General features: G+C 34.6%; 1 protein-coding gene across 3 annotated transcripts in view; it reads left to right on the top strand.

Moving 5' to 3' along the window:
- LOC117120215 (ceramide glucosyltransferase-like) overlaps window positions 1-17279 on the top strand; it is a 62108-nt gene extending 44829 nt beyond the window's left edge. For all 3 annotated transcript variants that reach the window (XM_033265228.1, XM_033265229.1, XM_033265227.1), the window contains 6 exons: window positions 3403-3507; window positions 4787-4899; window positions 8325-8503; window positions 11962-12048; window positions 13132-13321; window positions 13752-17279. In XM_033265228.1, coding sequence (XP_033121119.1) covers window positions 3403-3507; window positions 4787-4899; window positions 8325-8503; window positions 11962-12048; window positions 13132-13321; window positions 13752-13916 — 839 coding nt within the window. In that variant the 3' untranslated portion in view covers window positions 13917-17279. The remainder of the gene's footprint in view (window positions 1-3402; window positions 3508-4786; window positions 4900-8324; window positions 8504-11961; window positions 12049-13131; window positions 13322-13751) is intronic.
- Window positions 17280-18411: the final 1132 nt, after the last annotated feature.

The raw sequence follows: 18411 nt of genomic DNA, 5'->3' as shown, positions 1-18411 counted from the left end.
CCAGTAGTCTTTTTGTGTCCTAGTACTAGTGTTTGCCATTCTGGTTCGGAAGTCAAAGGTCATGTTTATATAAATTTCAATACAAAACAGAAAACTAAAATAGTTGGAGAAGTTCTTATTGGACAAATAAATCTAATACTTGTGAAGGCAGGATATGCTGAATTGAGAGGTATTGTGTAGATTAATTGAAAATCCTGTTTAACTCCAAGGATACCTTATTTCACAAATGTTCATCAATATTTGGTTTTGTTTCTTTGTTTTTCTCTACCTGATGTCATAATTATATATATGCTACTGGACTCTTGTTTAATTATGTGTGGATCTTTAAGCTTTATACACTCTTTGCATATTTGATTATTCATTTAAAAAGAAATAAAAAAAAATGGAAATTTCAGAAAAAATAAATGTTTTTCGTTATTTTTATTATGCTCCCTGCTGCCTCGAAATCCCCAAAATAGGATGTATATTTCTTCCTAATTATATAAATTTAAAGCATTAAGCATCCCATTACTACAGTGTTTACATTCACTAATACTATAACATATTTATTTTCTCCTCCATCTGGATGTTTTTGACAAAACTATTTGCTAAATAAGAAAACAAAATTTAATTTTTATTTTTATTTCGTTCTTTTCTGACGGCCTTAAAATAAAGTTGCAAAACAAGTTATAACAAAAGTCATGCCTTATGTGATGACATTATTCCGACAGCTGCTCATTGAAATTTTGCATTTTATCCCCAGGATAAAACAAGAGAGCCCAACCATATGCAATCCAAAGCATTCTATTTGCAATTTGTAGCATTATATGTCGTTGATTGTCAATTTTCTGTCACTGCACTGAACGCAGAGGGTATAATTTATCCCAAACGCATCATCATACATCATCTTTCATAAAAGAGTTGGCCTCTTTTACGTTGAACTTTGTATGTGTGAGTGAAAGAATCATATTATTATAGTTGACATTTAACATGAACATTACTCAATTGATATTTTATGTAAGTGAAACAGCCACACTCGCAAGCTAGTAAGTAGTGTAACTGTAACAACGAACACAAACACCGTCATACCGGTACTTTGTGTCCCCTGTGTATACCTTATTCCAAGTATATGTATTAGTCATTATTTTATCATACCAAAGGAATGTTCAAGCCCTATTCTATTTAACTATACAGTATTACCTAGTAATTAACATTTAACTTTATTATTATTATTATTATTTATTTATTATTTTGACATTTTTATGGTACTCTACAAGCACCTTACAAAACTTACATTAAAAAAAAAGTGTTCCTAATATTACGAGCAGCTGTACGGCAGAGAAAAGAAACGTTTGAAGATGACGTTTGAATAGGGGTGCCGACTTATTGCAAATCGACAGGATACGCATAGCAGCAGTAGAAAAAGCACTAACGCCAGCTTTCTTCTGCGATTTTGCAGCAAAAAGCTGGTTGGAATTATTATATTAATATATAAAGGAACATCAGAATGAAAAAATTTGAAAACATAGAGAGTTCTAGTATTCAGCTAAGTAACACCTCATCAGCAAAATTCTGTATTATGTGTCTTGCAAACACAAAACAAAATCCAAAACAAATTTTTAGTTTTGGATTTACATAGTTCTAGCGGAACAGCACCAATACACTAGAAGTAGATATTATTCCAAGTGTTAGGTTTGTTTAGGTGAGGGTACAGGATGGGGATTTTCAGAAATGTACTGTTTCTCAAATGCACGTGCCACTATACTGTACACATTCCACAGGGAGTCTCATATGTCGTTATAACATATATTGCCAAGTAAATTTGAATTAATTCTGCTGGGTTTTTTCAACTAACCAAACCCCTCTTGTATTTCCTCCTCATTCTCCCCCCTCCCCCTTTCATATTTTTTCTTTTTTTCCGTGGCGGATTCAAGTGACAAAGAAGTGCTTTCCCTCCTCATTTCCTCCTCCGCGGCAGCAGCTGCCGAAAAGTCACTAACCAGGTTTTGAAATCATTTCAGTATAAAATAAGAGATTAAAATGCTTCCAAGGTCATAGCCATCTGGTGGACACCAAGATTAGAAAAGGGGATGTTCCAAAAACCTTCCACTCGCAACCATGTTCCGCCCCTTTTGGACATTATGCTGCCACCACTTTCCTTCCACATTACTCGCTATTAAAAGTTATGTTTTGTGTCCACACTATCAAATTTTGTTTGACAAAAACATGTGACATGCAAAATGTGATCATGATGACATCACAACATGACCAAATATAGGCACGTCATGGCTTTATATGGGCATACAACAGTTTTTTGTCAAGTAAGATATGATATTTTGGACAGGGCTTCCATGCTCTGTGTCCACACTACAACATTTTATGTGACAACAATTTGTGATGATGATGATGTCATATTTCCGGGGTGGGGGGATGGGGATGCTCAAGTGTGGGAAATAACTAGGGTGAAATTGGTAGTTAAAAGTCCCTCTTTGCTAGGTACAGCCACAAGATCGCGACCGGACGGAACACTTTTGGCCATCGGGAACCAGTCAATATTGCGCCCTCTCTGGCACTTTTGGGTGGCCTTGTACCTGTCGTCTGTATGACCCATAGAGCTATTAAACAACTAGAGTGCTGACAAGATGGCACAGCAATGCAGAGTTATGTATATGTACCATCCAAGATGGCCGTCGTAGTAAAGCGCCACCTTCAGGCTTAGTATACATATTACTACATATTAATAAAGCCCTCTGACTGACTATTATTTCATTAATGATAATGAGTAATGGTAATAACAAATTATTAAACTATTGTAGCCAAAACGAGGCCAAGTGGAGCATCTTATTCAAAAATAAAGTACCAAGGAATGAAAATTAAAATCGTGTACATTACACCCAAACACCACAACACTTGAATTTCAAACATACGGGTAACTAGCTATACTGAACTTGCTGAGTAAATTGAGGGCGCAATTGCAAACGATGGTGCTTAGCGAAATTTGATTGGCTAAATCTATGGCAGCCATCTTGGATGGTACACACACAGAGTTCTGCGTATTTCGAACATCGAATACATTGCGGTTAGCGCTCTAGTATTCTTATTATATCTCTATGGTATGACCACTGTGGGATTTTTGGTAAAATGGCAGTTCAAAGAATTTTCAGTAAAATAGGTAGTGCAAGTGTCTCATGTCTTGAAGTGGCTGCGGCACCCCCTGTTTGGTTGGTATGCAGGTGAGGTTCCCGGGGTCATATTACACCCAAGTATGGGCACATCACATTTATTTGTCACATGAAATTTGATAGTGGGACAGAGCTTAACACAGGTTCATTGGTTCTGTTATTTCCACTTCATTAAATAAAATTGTGTATATTTTTATATTAAAAGTAAATTTAATTTTTAAAATTTTTATTGACATTTCAGGTAGACACGCAAGGATAGGGGCGAACCCAAAGCTGAACAATTTGATGTCCGGCTACAAAGCGTCAAAGTATAACTTGATTCTTATCAGTGATAGCAGCATTAAAAGTGAGTTTTCCAGAAATCATTCTGATTAAATATGAATCTTCAATTTTTATTCAAACCTAGAAGAATGGCAGCATAGGTCAGTCAGCTAAACTGGCGATAGCCACATTGTATGTGCAATACGGCTCATGTGCAAGTTAAAGAATGTACAGTTGAACCCACTGGTCTTTATAACTTTCGTGAGTTACTGTCTTCTTTATGTTCACACTGAATAAACCAATTGTCACACTCAGTGTTGTCATCACAATCGATTTGATTTTTTTTTTTTCGATTTAGATTTTTCATCATGGTTTTTCCTCATCGTTTTCATTGTCCGCATCATTAATTGTTGCTATCATTATCGTCATCCTCATATTCACCAACATCATTATCATCATCATTTTTTTTTTCATATTTATCATTTGATAATTATGGTCTTCGTACCATGTGTTATAATTTATAATCATTGTCAGTATTTAAGAGGTTTCATTTCCTTGAAACGAATATCCCACACTCTTCCCCAGTACTGTAACTGTGAACAAATAAATGGATGCAACAGAATTCTCTATCCTATTAATGTAAACTTCTGTCCATACTACAGTATAAAACTTTATGTGACAAATTTGTGTGATATGCCCATATAAGGTCATAATGAATGATGTCCTATTACATCCAAATATGGGCATATCACATAAGTGAATACATATGCAACAGCATTCCCATTCCCAATCCTATCACTAATGTAAACCTCTGTCCATACAGTACTATCCAACTTTATGTGACAAATTTGTGTGATGCACTGATGTGCCCATATATGGTCATAATCATGTCATATTATACCCAAATATGGGTACATCACATTTATTTGTCGCATAAAATTTGCGAGTATGGACAGAGTTTTAACAGTAGTAGAATTATTATTATTTTGAACCCTGTGGCTGGTACCTATAAGCCAAGAAATACTAATGAAGACTGTCATAATGCCAGGTGGGGGTCGCTACCACATCCCAGACCTCAAACAGAGTCAAAGCACATGGAAAGAATTAATTAACATATTTGTGGTATTGTACATTGTAACTTTCATAGCTGTGGAAATAAAAAAAAATGGTGAAAGTATTTTGGGAAGGGAACCATGCTAGATTATACAAAGTGTAGGTCTCCTTCTTAAAGACCCTCAGAATTCAAGACTACCTTCAATTAAAGGAATGCTAGTCCTAAAAGTGGTCTTTAATTGGAGATTCTGTATTGAGAATAATGGTTAAATTTTAAATGTATGTATCTTTCTCTTTATTATGTCTATTAGCGACCAAAGACACGTTGTTGGACATGGTAATGCATATGACGCCTGGTGTTGGTATCGTACATCAACTTCCATTTACCTGCGACAGGAAAGGTTTCTCCTGCACACTAGAAAAGGTGTGTATTACTCCGTTTATTCAACCATTCATGCAAATTTGATGTAATAAACACAAAAATGGAAGTGTTAGCAGCCAGAATATTAAGGCCAAATGAAAGAAGTTACTAGTTTCTCATCCCCTTGTGCATCCATTTTCTATGCCTCCCCAATTTTTTTTTGTTATTTTATGTTGTTCAATATTTTTCAAATGAACGAAAATCTTGCTAACTCACATTAGTAAAATTCCTCTCTCCATCGATTGTGGTTGGGGATAAATATGGTATGAATCATGTCATGTTTCTCATTGACCATCTTGGATTTGCCATCTCGGAGTAAAAAAGAAAAACAAAAAAGTGGCCTCATTCTCCTTTTTTCCAAATATTAGGACGAGAAACTACTTTTGTTTTTTACTTGGACGAAATCGTAAGTTTTTTTATCGTCTTCTAGTGAGGATTTGTTGTGATATTAACTGTATCCTTCCTCTTCCATTATTTATAGCAGGGGTGTCAAGTCAAGAAATTATTGGAGCTTCCTAAAAATCGTAACGGCCTACCGCACTCCCGCAAGCAAGCAATAATCTCCCGGGATTATTATAACCCATCCCCTGAAAATTTGAATTAATATTTGCATGTTTTTACCAAGTCTTTTATTAATTACCAAATTATGTCACGGAAGTCAGTACCGATGGGTATCACAGCAAAATAAAGTAGGAAAGAAAGCTCATTTTTAAAATTTAAATCTGAAATTTATATAGCGCTTTCTTCCAACGGATACAAAGCGCTTGGATATGTGGACTATGAACTCGATTAGTAACTTATCCCCTAAGGGTCCTTTCGTGTCTTGCTACCCGGTAACCCAGTGAATTATTATAATTATTTTTGTATATTTTTGTGTATGGTCTAAATTGTATTCATGTTTTTATAGTTTTTATTGGTTACTCTATACACTGGGTTCTGGAATAAATGAAATAAAAAAAGACAAAAAAACAGTTTTAAAGGGATAGAAAGGTGTATAATGCCATTAAGAAGAATTTTTTTTTTTACCATAGTGAACTTTTTAAGAAAACAAACGTTGAAAAAGGAAAAACATATTTTTATGGTTTAAAGAAAGCCATGAAGGGAATACCATTAAGAAGATAATATTTTGTTAACTTTAGTGAATTGAGAAAGTGAAAAACATACTTGAAATCGGTATGATAGTTCCATAAACCAAGTTACTGGTAGGCCAGAAATGATTTCATTGCTATTAAAATTTAAAATTATATTCTATGTAGGCTTTTTTTTAGTAAACCTGTTGTATGGAAAAGTTTGTCTTGTATTGAATTTTAAATTAGGATGGCACTGAAAATATTGTTACCATAATATAAGTTTTCCACAGAATTCAAATTGTGTTTATAGGTTAGCACTCCTATACACACTTTAAATTGTAGGATGTAAATTTAGTAGTTGGAGTTTACGAGTCTGTCTGACAGCTCCGGTTGTGAGTTTAAGGTTACTGGCTTCATGATTCATAGGAAGTGGTACTGTAGCACGTAAACCGGCCGGCTCTTTCCTTTGCTTCAAGCATATTTAATGTGATGAAAACATGCTACAGAAATATGCCACACTACTTTTAACCATAATAATGGCGTAAACATTTTGATTTTGAAAAAGAACAAGTACATTAAAGTAAGTAGATATTAGAACAATTAAATAAACACTTGAAGAATAAACAGTATTGTTGAACACAAACAACATTACGTATTTGCGAGCACACCGTGAAATTAACTGCTAATCAAATGCAGGCCTCTACAGCTACTAGGAAAAGCATAATCATGATATCTATGTAAGTGAAGTATTGGTTATTTCAATTTCATTGAAGTACCATATTGTAATAATGTCGTTTTCTATAGTGTTCTTAGCAACTGGCGAAACAAATTTCATTGTTCACTTGTTTGATCGATGACAATAATGTACCTGTATTCTTGATTCCTGAAGGAAAATATAAATACATAAAAAAAAAAAAAAGAAACATTCACCTAAGTATCAACACATCATACATCACAAAAAACATCAAAATACATATGAAAATCAAATGACTATGTTACTTAATAATAAATAAAATCTCTAGGCCCCCATTGCTTTGTAATTTTTGACAAACACGACAAGCTGATGATGATGAAAAAGCGCACACCTACCGTAAATGCTCAAATAAGCGCCACGGTGCTTATAATAATTTCGGCAGCTTCACAAAGGCGTTTCTTCAAGAGCGGCGCTTATACGAGAGCGGCGCTTATACAAGCATTTTACAGTATCCTCTACTGTAGTACTCAAGGTGCTGCAGAATTAAGGAACCAAACATTATAGTAAACCTAAATGCTACCAGAAAAAAAAGTATCTATGCTGACTTTAATACCGTATTTATATTGCATTGTATAACACAAATAGTGTCTTCAGTAGTTTGTTTGAAGGGAACAGGCAGTTAGCATTACGAAAGTCATTTTGAATAAATGTCCTTCGAATATTAACCCTGACTGCATTTTTTTTTTGTGTTGAATACTGCATCCCACACTTCCAAATGATTGAACAATGCTAATGGAAACTAACTCCATTCTTAAAAACTTACTATTCTATCACTTCTGTGTTGTACATATCAATTATTGCTAACCTGGATCTATATGCTATCATGCAAATACAACATTTTTTGACAATAATTTTCTATTTGTAAATAACAATACAAGTGAAATATTATCGATAAAGGAATAAAAAAAATATCACAATTTCTAAAGTACTGTACGAATTTTGTATTCTGTATAGTATTGTATCATAATCTTTATTCATTCATTCGGTTTATATAAAAAAGCAATTGCAGTACAAAGTACATGAGCTTATTTCACAAAAGAGAGATTGAAAATGAAGTTTTTTAAAAAAGACTATTTTTGTGTTCATATATGACCATGTCTATTCATTATACAGTATTATGAAATGACCTGAAAACATCAAGCCATAAATATTGCTGATTGAACAAGCTGAATGAACCAGCTTTAATAACTTTTTAAGTCAAATATCTTGGCTCTTGATTCAGCTCTCTTGCTGCAATAAATAAACCTGAATGATGATAATTGTGGGTCAACTTTTGTAATGTCAAACTTACAACACATTAGGGTTAGCATGTTTTATGTTAATTTTTTGAGGAATTTTTATTGATTGTAAAAGTTCATTCATGCCTGCATCTTTTCTCAGGGTAGAAATCTTAAATAACTTGTACGAAATTTAAAATAAATTATCTTTCTTAAATATTTTTTTTCATTTGTTTCCTTTTTTAAGGATAAATCACAAAATCCTTATCCTCCTACAAACGTCTGTATTGAATCATCCTGAACATCCTCTGCTCTGATAGGCTGATGTCTACATTAACCGACTTTATAGATTTTTATGTTACCTTTCAAGTTTGTTGTCTTCTCTAGGTATTTTTCGGTGGATGGCATTCACGTATGTATCTGACCATGTGTGCTATTCGGACTAACTGCGTAACAGGAATGTCAAATCTAATACGCAAATCAATTATTGACGAGAATGGCGGACTTGAGGAACTTTCCAAGTACATCGCCGAGGACTTCTACATGGGTCTTATTACGTTAAACAGGTAAATTAAAAATACGCTCATGATGGGTGCATGACCATACTGCAGAAACTAGGTCAAAATTATTGGACAAGGTGATATCAGCCATTGGACATCTGTCAAAATGTAGAACCAATTACCAACTCCCTGATAAAACTACATTCACACTACTGTACTTGGCATGCTTGTCAAATGAAATGAACTGAAATGAACCTTAAACACATTCCATTTTACAGAAAATTCCACTACGTACCACAGTATAGAGTATATCTGCGCAAGTGCAGTGTACTGCAAAATATAAAGTAAAAAATAAAATAAATAATAATGCCAAATATTTATATAGCGCCAATTCTAAATAAAAAGGTGCTGAGCATTATTACCCATGGTCAAATCGATAACACACAAGGGCAAACCAGTACAAAGTGCAAACTTCTCTGCTCACTGGGGAGTATACCTAGTCGTGCGCTTGTACTCGACGAACGAAACAAGTACAGTCAATGCCACAACATCCTACCAGGTACCCATTTATGCTCCTGGGTAGAGAGAGATAATCATAGACAAAGTGCCTTGCCCAGGGACACAAGTTGCTTGTACAGCGAGAGTTTCAAACCTCTGGAATTGGTTTTTTCCAAGGAGCGTACCTTCTACAAGTATAGTACATATGGTTCTTCTGTTCGTTTTATCTGTGTTCTTGATATCGTATTAAGTAAATATTTAGAATTGTGTAAGCTTTGTTATTGGAAAGAGAGCTCAACATTTGGTGGTTTAAGTTTCACTTTCCTTATAAACAAGGAATACCAGATTTTTTTCATGAAGTAAAATACCCATTAAACCTCATTAAATGAAATTTATTCTAACAACATCATTTAATTAGTTTACTTCCTGTTATAAACTTACTCTAGGAATAAGGCCTCTTTATCCCACCCCTAGTGTAATTCCACCTGTGCTATAACTTTCCCCCTAATGTTTTACTCATTTACATGCAAAGTGCCCTCTCCTCACTTATAGTGTGGAATGGAAATTCTAGACATTTTATTCCCCAGATAACGATTCTGAAATTACAGCGTGTCAGTTTGGGTTAAACATCATTCCTATAGTGAATCAAATATTTAATATTCACATTGGATTTGATTTATTCGGTGTGAACACCAAGGATAAACCTCAAAACTTGGAAGATGTTTTTTCCAGTGAGGTCCTTCTGGTGGTGATTGGTCAGTATGTCAACAATCCCCTGCTCTTTCCAAAGAGTGTACAGTACTACGTCTCATGCACATGAGCGATATTGCACACGGGACCAACAGCTTGTTACAGACTGCATTGGATTTTTCAGGTTTAAACACCTAGGATAACCTAAAATGTTTGAAGATGACTTATTTCCAGTGGGGTTCTTCCGAAAGATGGTACACTTTTATTTGCATTTCAGCCCACTAGTTGAAACATTCAGAGAGCAGCGGATGGAATTGAACCGGGTTCCAAATGATCTCCACAGTTCATCATACACACAATAGCTACCACCAGTCTAGCCGACTGACGTTTGCTACTTTCTTTAGCATCAAACTGCTATCTAAGATTTGTCATAGTTTGCAATCTAGGAGGCATAGGCTAGACTTGTCAATCCAGCCTATCCAGGATAATTTGCATTTTCTGGTCACTGTAAAGTTGACAGTGACAGCGGCAACTTGGAGGGAGAACTTTAAATTTCTTTGTTCGTCAATAACATTTTATTTTTATTTTCTCTGCCTAGATGTTTATAGCAGAACTGTTTTTGCTTTCCCATAAAAATATCAAATAATTTTTTAACTTCGGCAGATTGAAAATATTCTGATTTTTATTTGCTGATGTTTCAGTATGCAAATTCATAGAATTGATTACCTGCCAATTTAAAGTGTCTATGCAGAAATTAGAGGATCAGTATTGTTTATGTCTGTTTATTGGAAAGAAAAATATTGTCCCATTCTAGTTGTCAATTGGATGCTAATAACTTACTAATAAATGTACTAAGTTAGCAATTCAGCTGTTTGAGTTTTAATGATTTGGTTTATTAGGTCAAAGCATTAAAGTGTTAATCTTGCTGGTGAGGCTACCACTGGCTCGTTTCTATTTCTGCTACATTCTATTTTCTACGTAGTTAGGTAGGATCCCAGTTGCATACTGCTGGTCAAGTCCATAACCAGGATTCCTGATGGGGGAAAGGTTTCTATGAGCCATGCATTCTGGGTAGTCTGTATTAATGCCCTGGTGGGGTTTAAGGGGAGAGTTCTTATGGGGTCAGGGGAGAAAACATTTCTGGTGTTGAAACATATATAGGCACATCATGACTATATATAGGCATACAAGAGTTTTTTTGTCAAAGAAAATATAGTGTGGATATAGCTTTATAAATTATGTTTTAATATCCTGCTATGGGTTGGATGGAGTCGCATGATAGCACTCGTCCACTGCGATCTGTCCCGAGCCTGATCGTGTTATATTAACTTAGCTTTTTGCTCACCTCACATGACCTCATTTCAGTTAATTGGTTGCCTGCTTCTGCCACAATTACTATCAACACCAAAATAGCTGCCAACAGACAGATTCTGCAAGGTTTTGGTCATGTGACATAGTGTGTAGTTTACTGGCATTCCAACCAACATATTCAACATCAATGTGCTTTATACAGCAGAAACACTGTAAACGAAGCCACACGTTTTCCTATTACCGAGCATCACTCACGCTGCCTGTTTACAATTGATATCACTATTCGTCGCATGACCAACCTAGCGGAAAGTGTCTATTGAATGAAGTCATTCATCTGAAAGAGATTTTTAAAACAAATCAAGATGCCAATACGATAATTAAATCTGGGATGTCCTAAAACCGAGTTTAACAAAATACAAATTGAGAATGAAATATATATCGAGTGCCATGGCCAGGATTTGTACTAACTATTTACTACTGACCGACTCAATTGATGTACAAATAAACATAACTCATGCAATACAGTTTGTGTTTCTACAATTCAAAATCTGAAATTAAGTGTACATCAGTCAAATGAAGTGGTCTTATATTCAATATAAAAACATGTATTGACTAAACATGAACAGGGTAACACATTTTACAAATACAATTAGTATATTATGTACTACATTTAGAATATTTTTTTTTTTTATTTATTGTTATTGCTATTATCATTGCCTTTTTGGTAAGCATCTTGGGACCTGTTCTTTTTTTTGCCTACCATAATCTTTACTTTTGAGTGAAGTAAATTTATGAAATTATAAAATTATGTGTGCGGTACATGTTTTTTAGGTCTTAGTAGCTTATTTTTTCACATTTTCACTTTTATTTTCTTGGTGGAGAACTAGGAAGTAATGCTTAACTGAATTTCGATAAATTTTGTGAATAGTATTTAAACAGATCGTAATGCCATTATAAAGGTGTCTGTTTGATACATTATTATTTTACACTACAGTAACAATATAATTATGTGATTGTTTTTGCAGTGGTTACAAACAGCAACTTAGTTCTATACCAGTGTATCAAAACAGCGGAATCTCATCACTACAGAACTTCCGGAAGAGGATGATACGGTATGTGTAGTTTATTATATATACGTTACAACCTGAAAATGTGTGCGACTACACGACAGAGGCATTGTACATTTCACTAGAGGCAGTTTTAGAGGGTGGGGAAGGGGATTTTGCTTTGTCCTGTCAACCAGTGTTTTGCTTATTATTTATTTTTTTAAAATGTATTTAATAGAATTTCTCATCATCATTATCCATCATCATTTATTTAAGTCAGCATTTTTCCTGTTATATGGAAGCGGTTTGGTGCAGCGGGAACGGTTTGGTTTCAATTCCTCGCTGTGCATTTCGCTTGTGTCCTTGAGCGAGACACTTTATCTGCATTGCTTCTCTCCACCCAGGAATATAAATGGGTACCTAGTGGGGTTGCCTGCTCCCGCGCTGATTACCAGCAGCAACACTTAGCATGTGGACCCAATGACCAGGGAAAAGGACTGTGCTTTATAAACGCAAGGAAGAGGCACATTATAAATGCCCGTACCAGTACCAGATGAAAGGTTACTGACTTTCACTCCATGATGATCTTCCCATCTTCCACTTCTTCCATCATCATTTCGCTCACATATTCAGAAACTGTTTAAGGCACTTTCTTCCCTGGTCATTGGATGCAGAATTAGCCATACATTCAAATTTCATGTGGAATTCCTTTTAGTAAAACTTTTTGTAAAGGTAAAGGTATTAAAATAACCCATAACTTGCAGTGTCATTGTGCTGATTGGCTGTGTGCGTGGTCCGTGACTATTGTAGCAGCTGCAGAGAAGCGCTTAGTTCACATCATTCCACAACGACAGAAGCTGAAATGAACCATAGCATCAGGGTAACACCCTACATTTCCGAAAGATGCAATGGGGTCTTTAAAGTGCACACAAACCACATGTATTCACAGGACCTCCTTATCAGAGCAAACATGGTTCTACCAGCCAATTCCTGGGCAAGGAGCCACTAGAGCCAGCACCGATGTTAAGGCTGTAGTTAACGGCGTCCCTGTCTTACCGCTTAGCCTCTCGACTCATGTTGCTATGATGGTCAAGTTATTATAATTTTCTTTGACCACTTGACTTGATTTTGAACTTTCATCTTCCTCAGGTGGACACAGATACGCATTTCAACAGTACCGGCGATTATATTAGCAGAACCGATCACAGAGTCACTAGCACTGGGTATATGGAATGCGTGGAGCGTTAGTTACCTGTTAGGTTGGGATCCTATTGTGTTCTTCTTAGCACATATATTAATATGGATGTTACTGGGATATATACAACTCAAAATAGTACAGGTAATGTCAAATTTTCTTTTCAAAACCTTTGAAAATATATTTTTTAATTTTAGTGTCTTAATAATATTTTCCCGAGATTTTTACTCAGAGGCAGTTTGGCGCAGCAGGAACGGTTTGGTTTCCCAACCACAACATTTGGGTTTCAATCCCTCGCTGTGTGCTTCATTTGTGTCCTTGTGCAAGGTATTTTATCTGCGTTGCTTCTCTCCACCCAGGAGTATAAATGGGTACCGGGTGGGGTTGCCTGCTACTGTGCCAATATGGCAGCAACACCGCAAGTGGATCCAGTGACCAGGGAAAACAGTGCACTTTGCGTCCTAAAGGAAAGGCGCTATATAATAACCAAATAACAAAAAATAAAAATATTTTGTGTATTACTTAGTAATCGAAGAGATTTCTTAATTGAAAATCTTTCTTTTTTCTCCTCCAGAATGATAGGCTTAATTTTTCCAAGTTTGATTTTGTGATCGCTTGGCTCTATCGCGAGATCATGACGCCGTATTTGTTCATGAAAGGTATGATGAAGACGACTGTAACGTGGCGGAATCAAGTCTATAAACTAAAGTGGGGAGGGGAACTTGAAGAGGTCAGGTAGCCTGCTCATGTCAGAGGTTAAGTGTCATTTTCTTGCCACAGATCTTGCCAGACAAGTTCTTGCGATTAAGACAGCAGTAATGAAAATGGATTGATTTACAAAAGAAGATGTGTGTATTGTCTACATGAAAATGTATCAGTGATGATATTGAGAAAGAAATTGTACAAATAATAATATGACTGAACAAAATAGCACCTTTTAAACTGACCAATTAAGTACCAGCAAACTAACCAATCAAATTCCAGAAATTCTGCCAAACCAAAATGCCAATAGTGTGAGAACAAACAACACCGCTTTGACGCTGCTGCACAATGGAATCCCAACAGCTTTATTATTGAATTGCGTCCTGGAATTTACTCTTAACAGTCTGCTTGTGCAGACTATCAATTTAATTTTGCTTGATTTTTGACCAACCAATCAAACCACAGCAATTCAACCAATCAAAAACCAAATTAAAAAAACGTTTAATGTTTTTGGTTTTTTGAATGGATGAACTCCACATCGCAATATCGATGAATGTGCATTATACGAAATCACTCAGTCAATGCATTGAAAACAACAGTCAAGCACTGAAAAGCGGTTATGACACAATGATTATAATGTAAGGTCAGTGTGTCATTCTTCTGCACTCAGCGGACACAGTGAAAACATAATCCAGGCAATCAACAAATCGGCCCGCTCAGCAACAGCAAAGGGCTCTAATGCATTGAGTTTTGACTTACCACTTTGTTGAACTTTGACCCATGTGCATATATGTGTCTGATCGACTTGCAAATAAAATCTGTTGATGTGAATACCAAGACATTAAATACAGTGAGTTGATTGATATGCCATCAATAAAGCTGTAGGGTTGGAGGGAGGGAGGGTGTCGTATATTCAAAATGTAGTTCCAGATAAAAAAATATGCTGCTCTATTTAACAAGAATTTTATCTTGATTCAGATCACAGTAATAGATTGTAGATTAGCATTTGTTTTTTTATATTTTGATACCTTCATACACCGGCCATAATTAATATTTGCTGTATTGTTGGGATTTTTGCATCCTTTTCCATAATGAAAAACAACAGGATTGTTACCAACAACTCTAAGAAGATAATTTTCTATCTGAAGCCACAACGTTAGCGTTAATTTTTGCTTGTTGAAATTTCTTGGTGGTTATTATCACTAACCACTGAAATTCTTTTAAGTTTTTGACTTTGGAAAGCAAAAAAAAATTGTTGTCATTAACGTCACAGCTCTTCCTTCCAAAAGTGCTCTTATCTCCAAGTGGTTTTTTTTTTAGTGTATCCATATTTCTAAGCTTACATTTTATGGTAGCTCGAATAGAGTTGTGTCAGTTGTGTTTTACCTTTATGTAGTAGTATAATGCTAGCAAGCTGATTAAGTGTATATATTTGATGCAAAATTAAAAGTATCAAATGTTAACACATTCTTGAATTGGGGTGTATCAATTTTATGAAGATACTGTTAGGACCTTTAGGCACATTGTCTAAAACAACACATTTCATGTAATACATACTTTACAATAATTACAATTCTCAACTGGTTTAAACTTGTCTGTTTGCTTGGTTAGTCGCTGCTGAATTTTAGTATACAAGTTAACTAATTATCACAAGCATAAAATAATCAATGGTTGACTTGTTAAAATTATTTTAATTCAAGTTAAAATAACTTGTCATGTTTCGTAATTGTATAAGCCTACAGATTAAAAAAATAAATAGAATGTTTGAAAAAGAATGTCAAATCCTGAGCTAGTACAGATAGTGAAATTTCAGAATGGTTAAAAAAAGATTTGAGATTGATAAAATCATGTAAAGATGTTTTTTGTACAATCTGTGTTATGCTCATTGTCTATGGGAGGTCTTTTGACTGAGCATTGACCACATGGGCAAAAAGCTAGACTAGACAGAGAAAATTATATACTGTGCAATTTTGATGGATGCCGATAAAACGTTTGTCTGTCTTAATACTACATATTATGATTCCATTATAAAAATTAACACTAACATGTTTTTACATTGTGGTTTTATAAGGAGGATAATCTATATATATAATGCAAGATATATAGCTCAATGGGTGTATTTAACTGCTTTGCTGGAAATGAGTATTAATACTGTACTTGAATATTAATGAAAACATTTAACCATCGTCATTTATAATACGTATGGAATTGATTATTGTCGAGGAATCAATTCATTGCGACTAATTAGAATTTATAGACTTAACATTCTTTCTGTACATAACAATAGAGATATCATATGAATTGTTTTAACTACTGCTGCAAACCTTTTTGCTGTATATACTTGTCCTGGTCACAGTATTTCACATGTCAATATCCATATAATTTGGGCCAGTAGTGTAATTCTTAATCTGTTAGTCACTTTTATTTTTATACATATTTTGAGGTCAAGTGTCAAAGGTTACTAATGATGAAAACCTAGCAGTGTAATGTGTAAATATTAATAATTAATATGCAAAAATGTGAATAGGCCAAAGGTCAGAATTATGCTATATTTTTGGCATTTTAAGAGGGCTGTATGCAAATCCATGAATAACTTTTGATTGCCTTTCTGGTTGTCTATCTGTAATATGAAAGGATTCTGCATGTGTGTTAGAGTCAGCAATCCTTGGTGATTGCATGTTGAATAAATGTATAGGTGGGAAGAATATTATGTAGAGGCTTGTAAGAAATTTACAAGAGGAATTATTAGAATTGATCTGCTCCCCAAGTTTAAGCTCTCTCTGAGTTATCAAATTTTCTTTCACAAAAAAAAACCAAAAACTGTTCTATTCCCATATATAGTCATGATATGCCTATATATGGTCATGATGTGATAGTCATCGTGACTTTATTTAAGTATGCCACATGTATGTCAAATTTTGACAATAAACTGTTGTATGCCCATATATAGTCATGGTGTGCCTATATATGGTCATGATGTGATGTCATCATGACCATATTTAGGCATGTCACATGATTTTGTCAAATAAAATTTTGATAGACTGGACAGGCCTTTAGATCTGCATAGTTTTGAATACAGAAAGGAGAATTTAGATTTGTAACAATTTCCGTAGGTTGAGTTAATGGGAAACTTCTGGGATTATTAAAAAAAAAAATATTTGTTATTGTGTTTATTTAAAGACACAGAATCCAAAATAGTACCAGGGGACCCAAGTCTCTGGGAAATCAAGATGGCTTCCCCTGAGCAAGCAAGATTTTGTAATTCAAAATGAAGCCATGTACTGCAAATTCATGATATTTGGATGTTATACATCTGTATTATCAATTGTCTCGCTGAAGTCAGTTGGTGATAAGTATTAACGCACACAGCAAACTAAAATTAAATGTGTTTAAATATAGAGCTTGTTGAAAGTGGCTTCTTCGAACTCATGTTTTGAATAATGGAGCAATAATTATCTGTATTACATTTCCATTTACAAATTGTTTTTACCTTATAAAAATTTTTTTTTTTTTTTTTTTTTTTAGTTTAAAGAAATACATTATAGTTCATATGGTGCTAGTGGGTTACTTTGTGCAAAATATTTAATAATGTGGATTTGGATCTTTAAAATGGGGGATGGGGATAGGCAGAATGTATTTTTGTATGGATTTGATATGTCAGAGGGGTAGGGGGTGAATTACTCGAACCAATTTATATTATTTTCTTAAAATTAATTTATAATGGACTACTACATATTTTCCTTTCTTCCAATTTGAACTTGAAATCTCGAAAGTTGCTCCTGGTGGAAACTATCCTCGTTTTTAAACAGGTAGCCCTTTAGGAGCCTAGAGAAATACAAACATCTCTTTACTGTATTCCGTGTATAAGTGTACATAATTGTAATTTTCAGGCCCTCGCTTGATCACTTTGGGTTTTTAGACTCACCTGCAAGCAAAAACTATTTTAAACCAGTGTATTTAATTAACACTATTAATGTGAGATAAGAAATGTATTTGCAATAATGGTAACATTTGACATGTTATCTATATAATTAGTACCTTGGGTTTATCAGCTTAATTGGTTAATATTTAATATAAAATATAAATAATATAAAACTTAAATGTAACAATAAGCAGAAATTGTTTCTTGATATAATATATTATCAATGTTAATACAACAATGAGATAAACAGGAGATGTTGGAATGTCAAACTTTGATTTTAATTTCTATGCAAATTCTGTATAATTTTGAATTGTGAATTAGCTACTGAGTTTTACAAGAAATTGGGTGTGGTGGGGTGGGGGTGGGTTCAATTGACAGAATGTTGCCCAGAAGGAATAATGAGGCTGTTTTTTCTTAGCAGAAAAGTCTGGTGCGACCCAGTTTAATCTTCCGCACTGAGCGTGTGCTACTACCAGGCATTTCGGAACTTTTTGCAGAATTTTTCCACAGTTAGACATTTCCCATGCACCCTTATATTCCTACTCTCTGCCTAGCCCATGCCTTTAAATCCACGTTTTAACAGCAGTACCATTTGACCACGCTGAACTAA

This window comes from Anneissia japonica, unplaced genomic scaffold, assembly GCF_011630105.1.
Source record: "Anneissia japonica isolate Jap-2015-1 unplaced genomic scaffold, ASM1163010v1 scaffold3798_len331662_cov138, whole genome shotgun sequence".
Taxonomy (NCBI): Eukaryota; Metazoa; Echinodermata; class Crinoidea; order Comatulida; family Comatulidae; genus Anneissia; species Anneissia japonica.
Note: the sequence above shows the minus strand (reverse complement) of the source record. Positions and strands in the feature narration are given on the sequence as shown.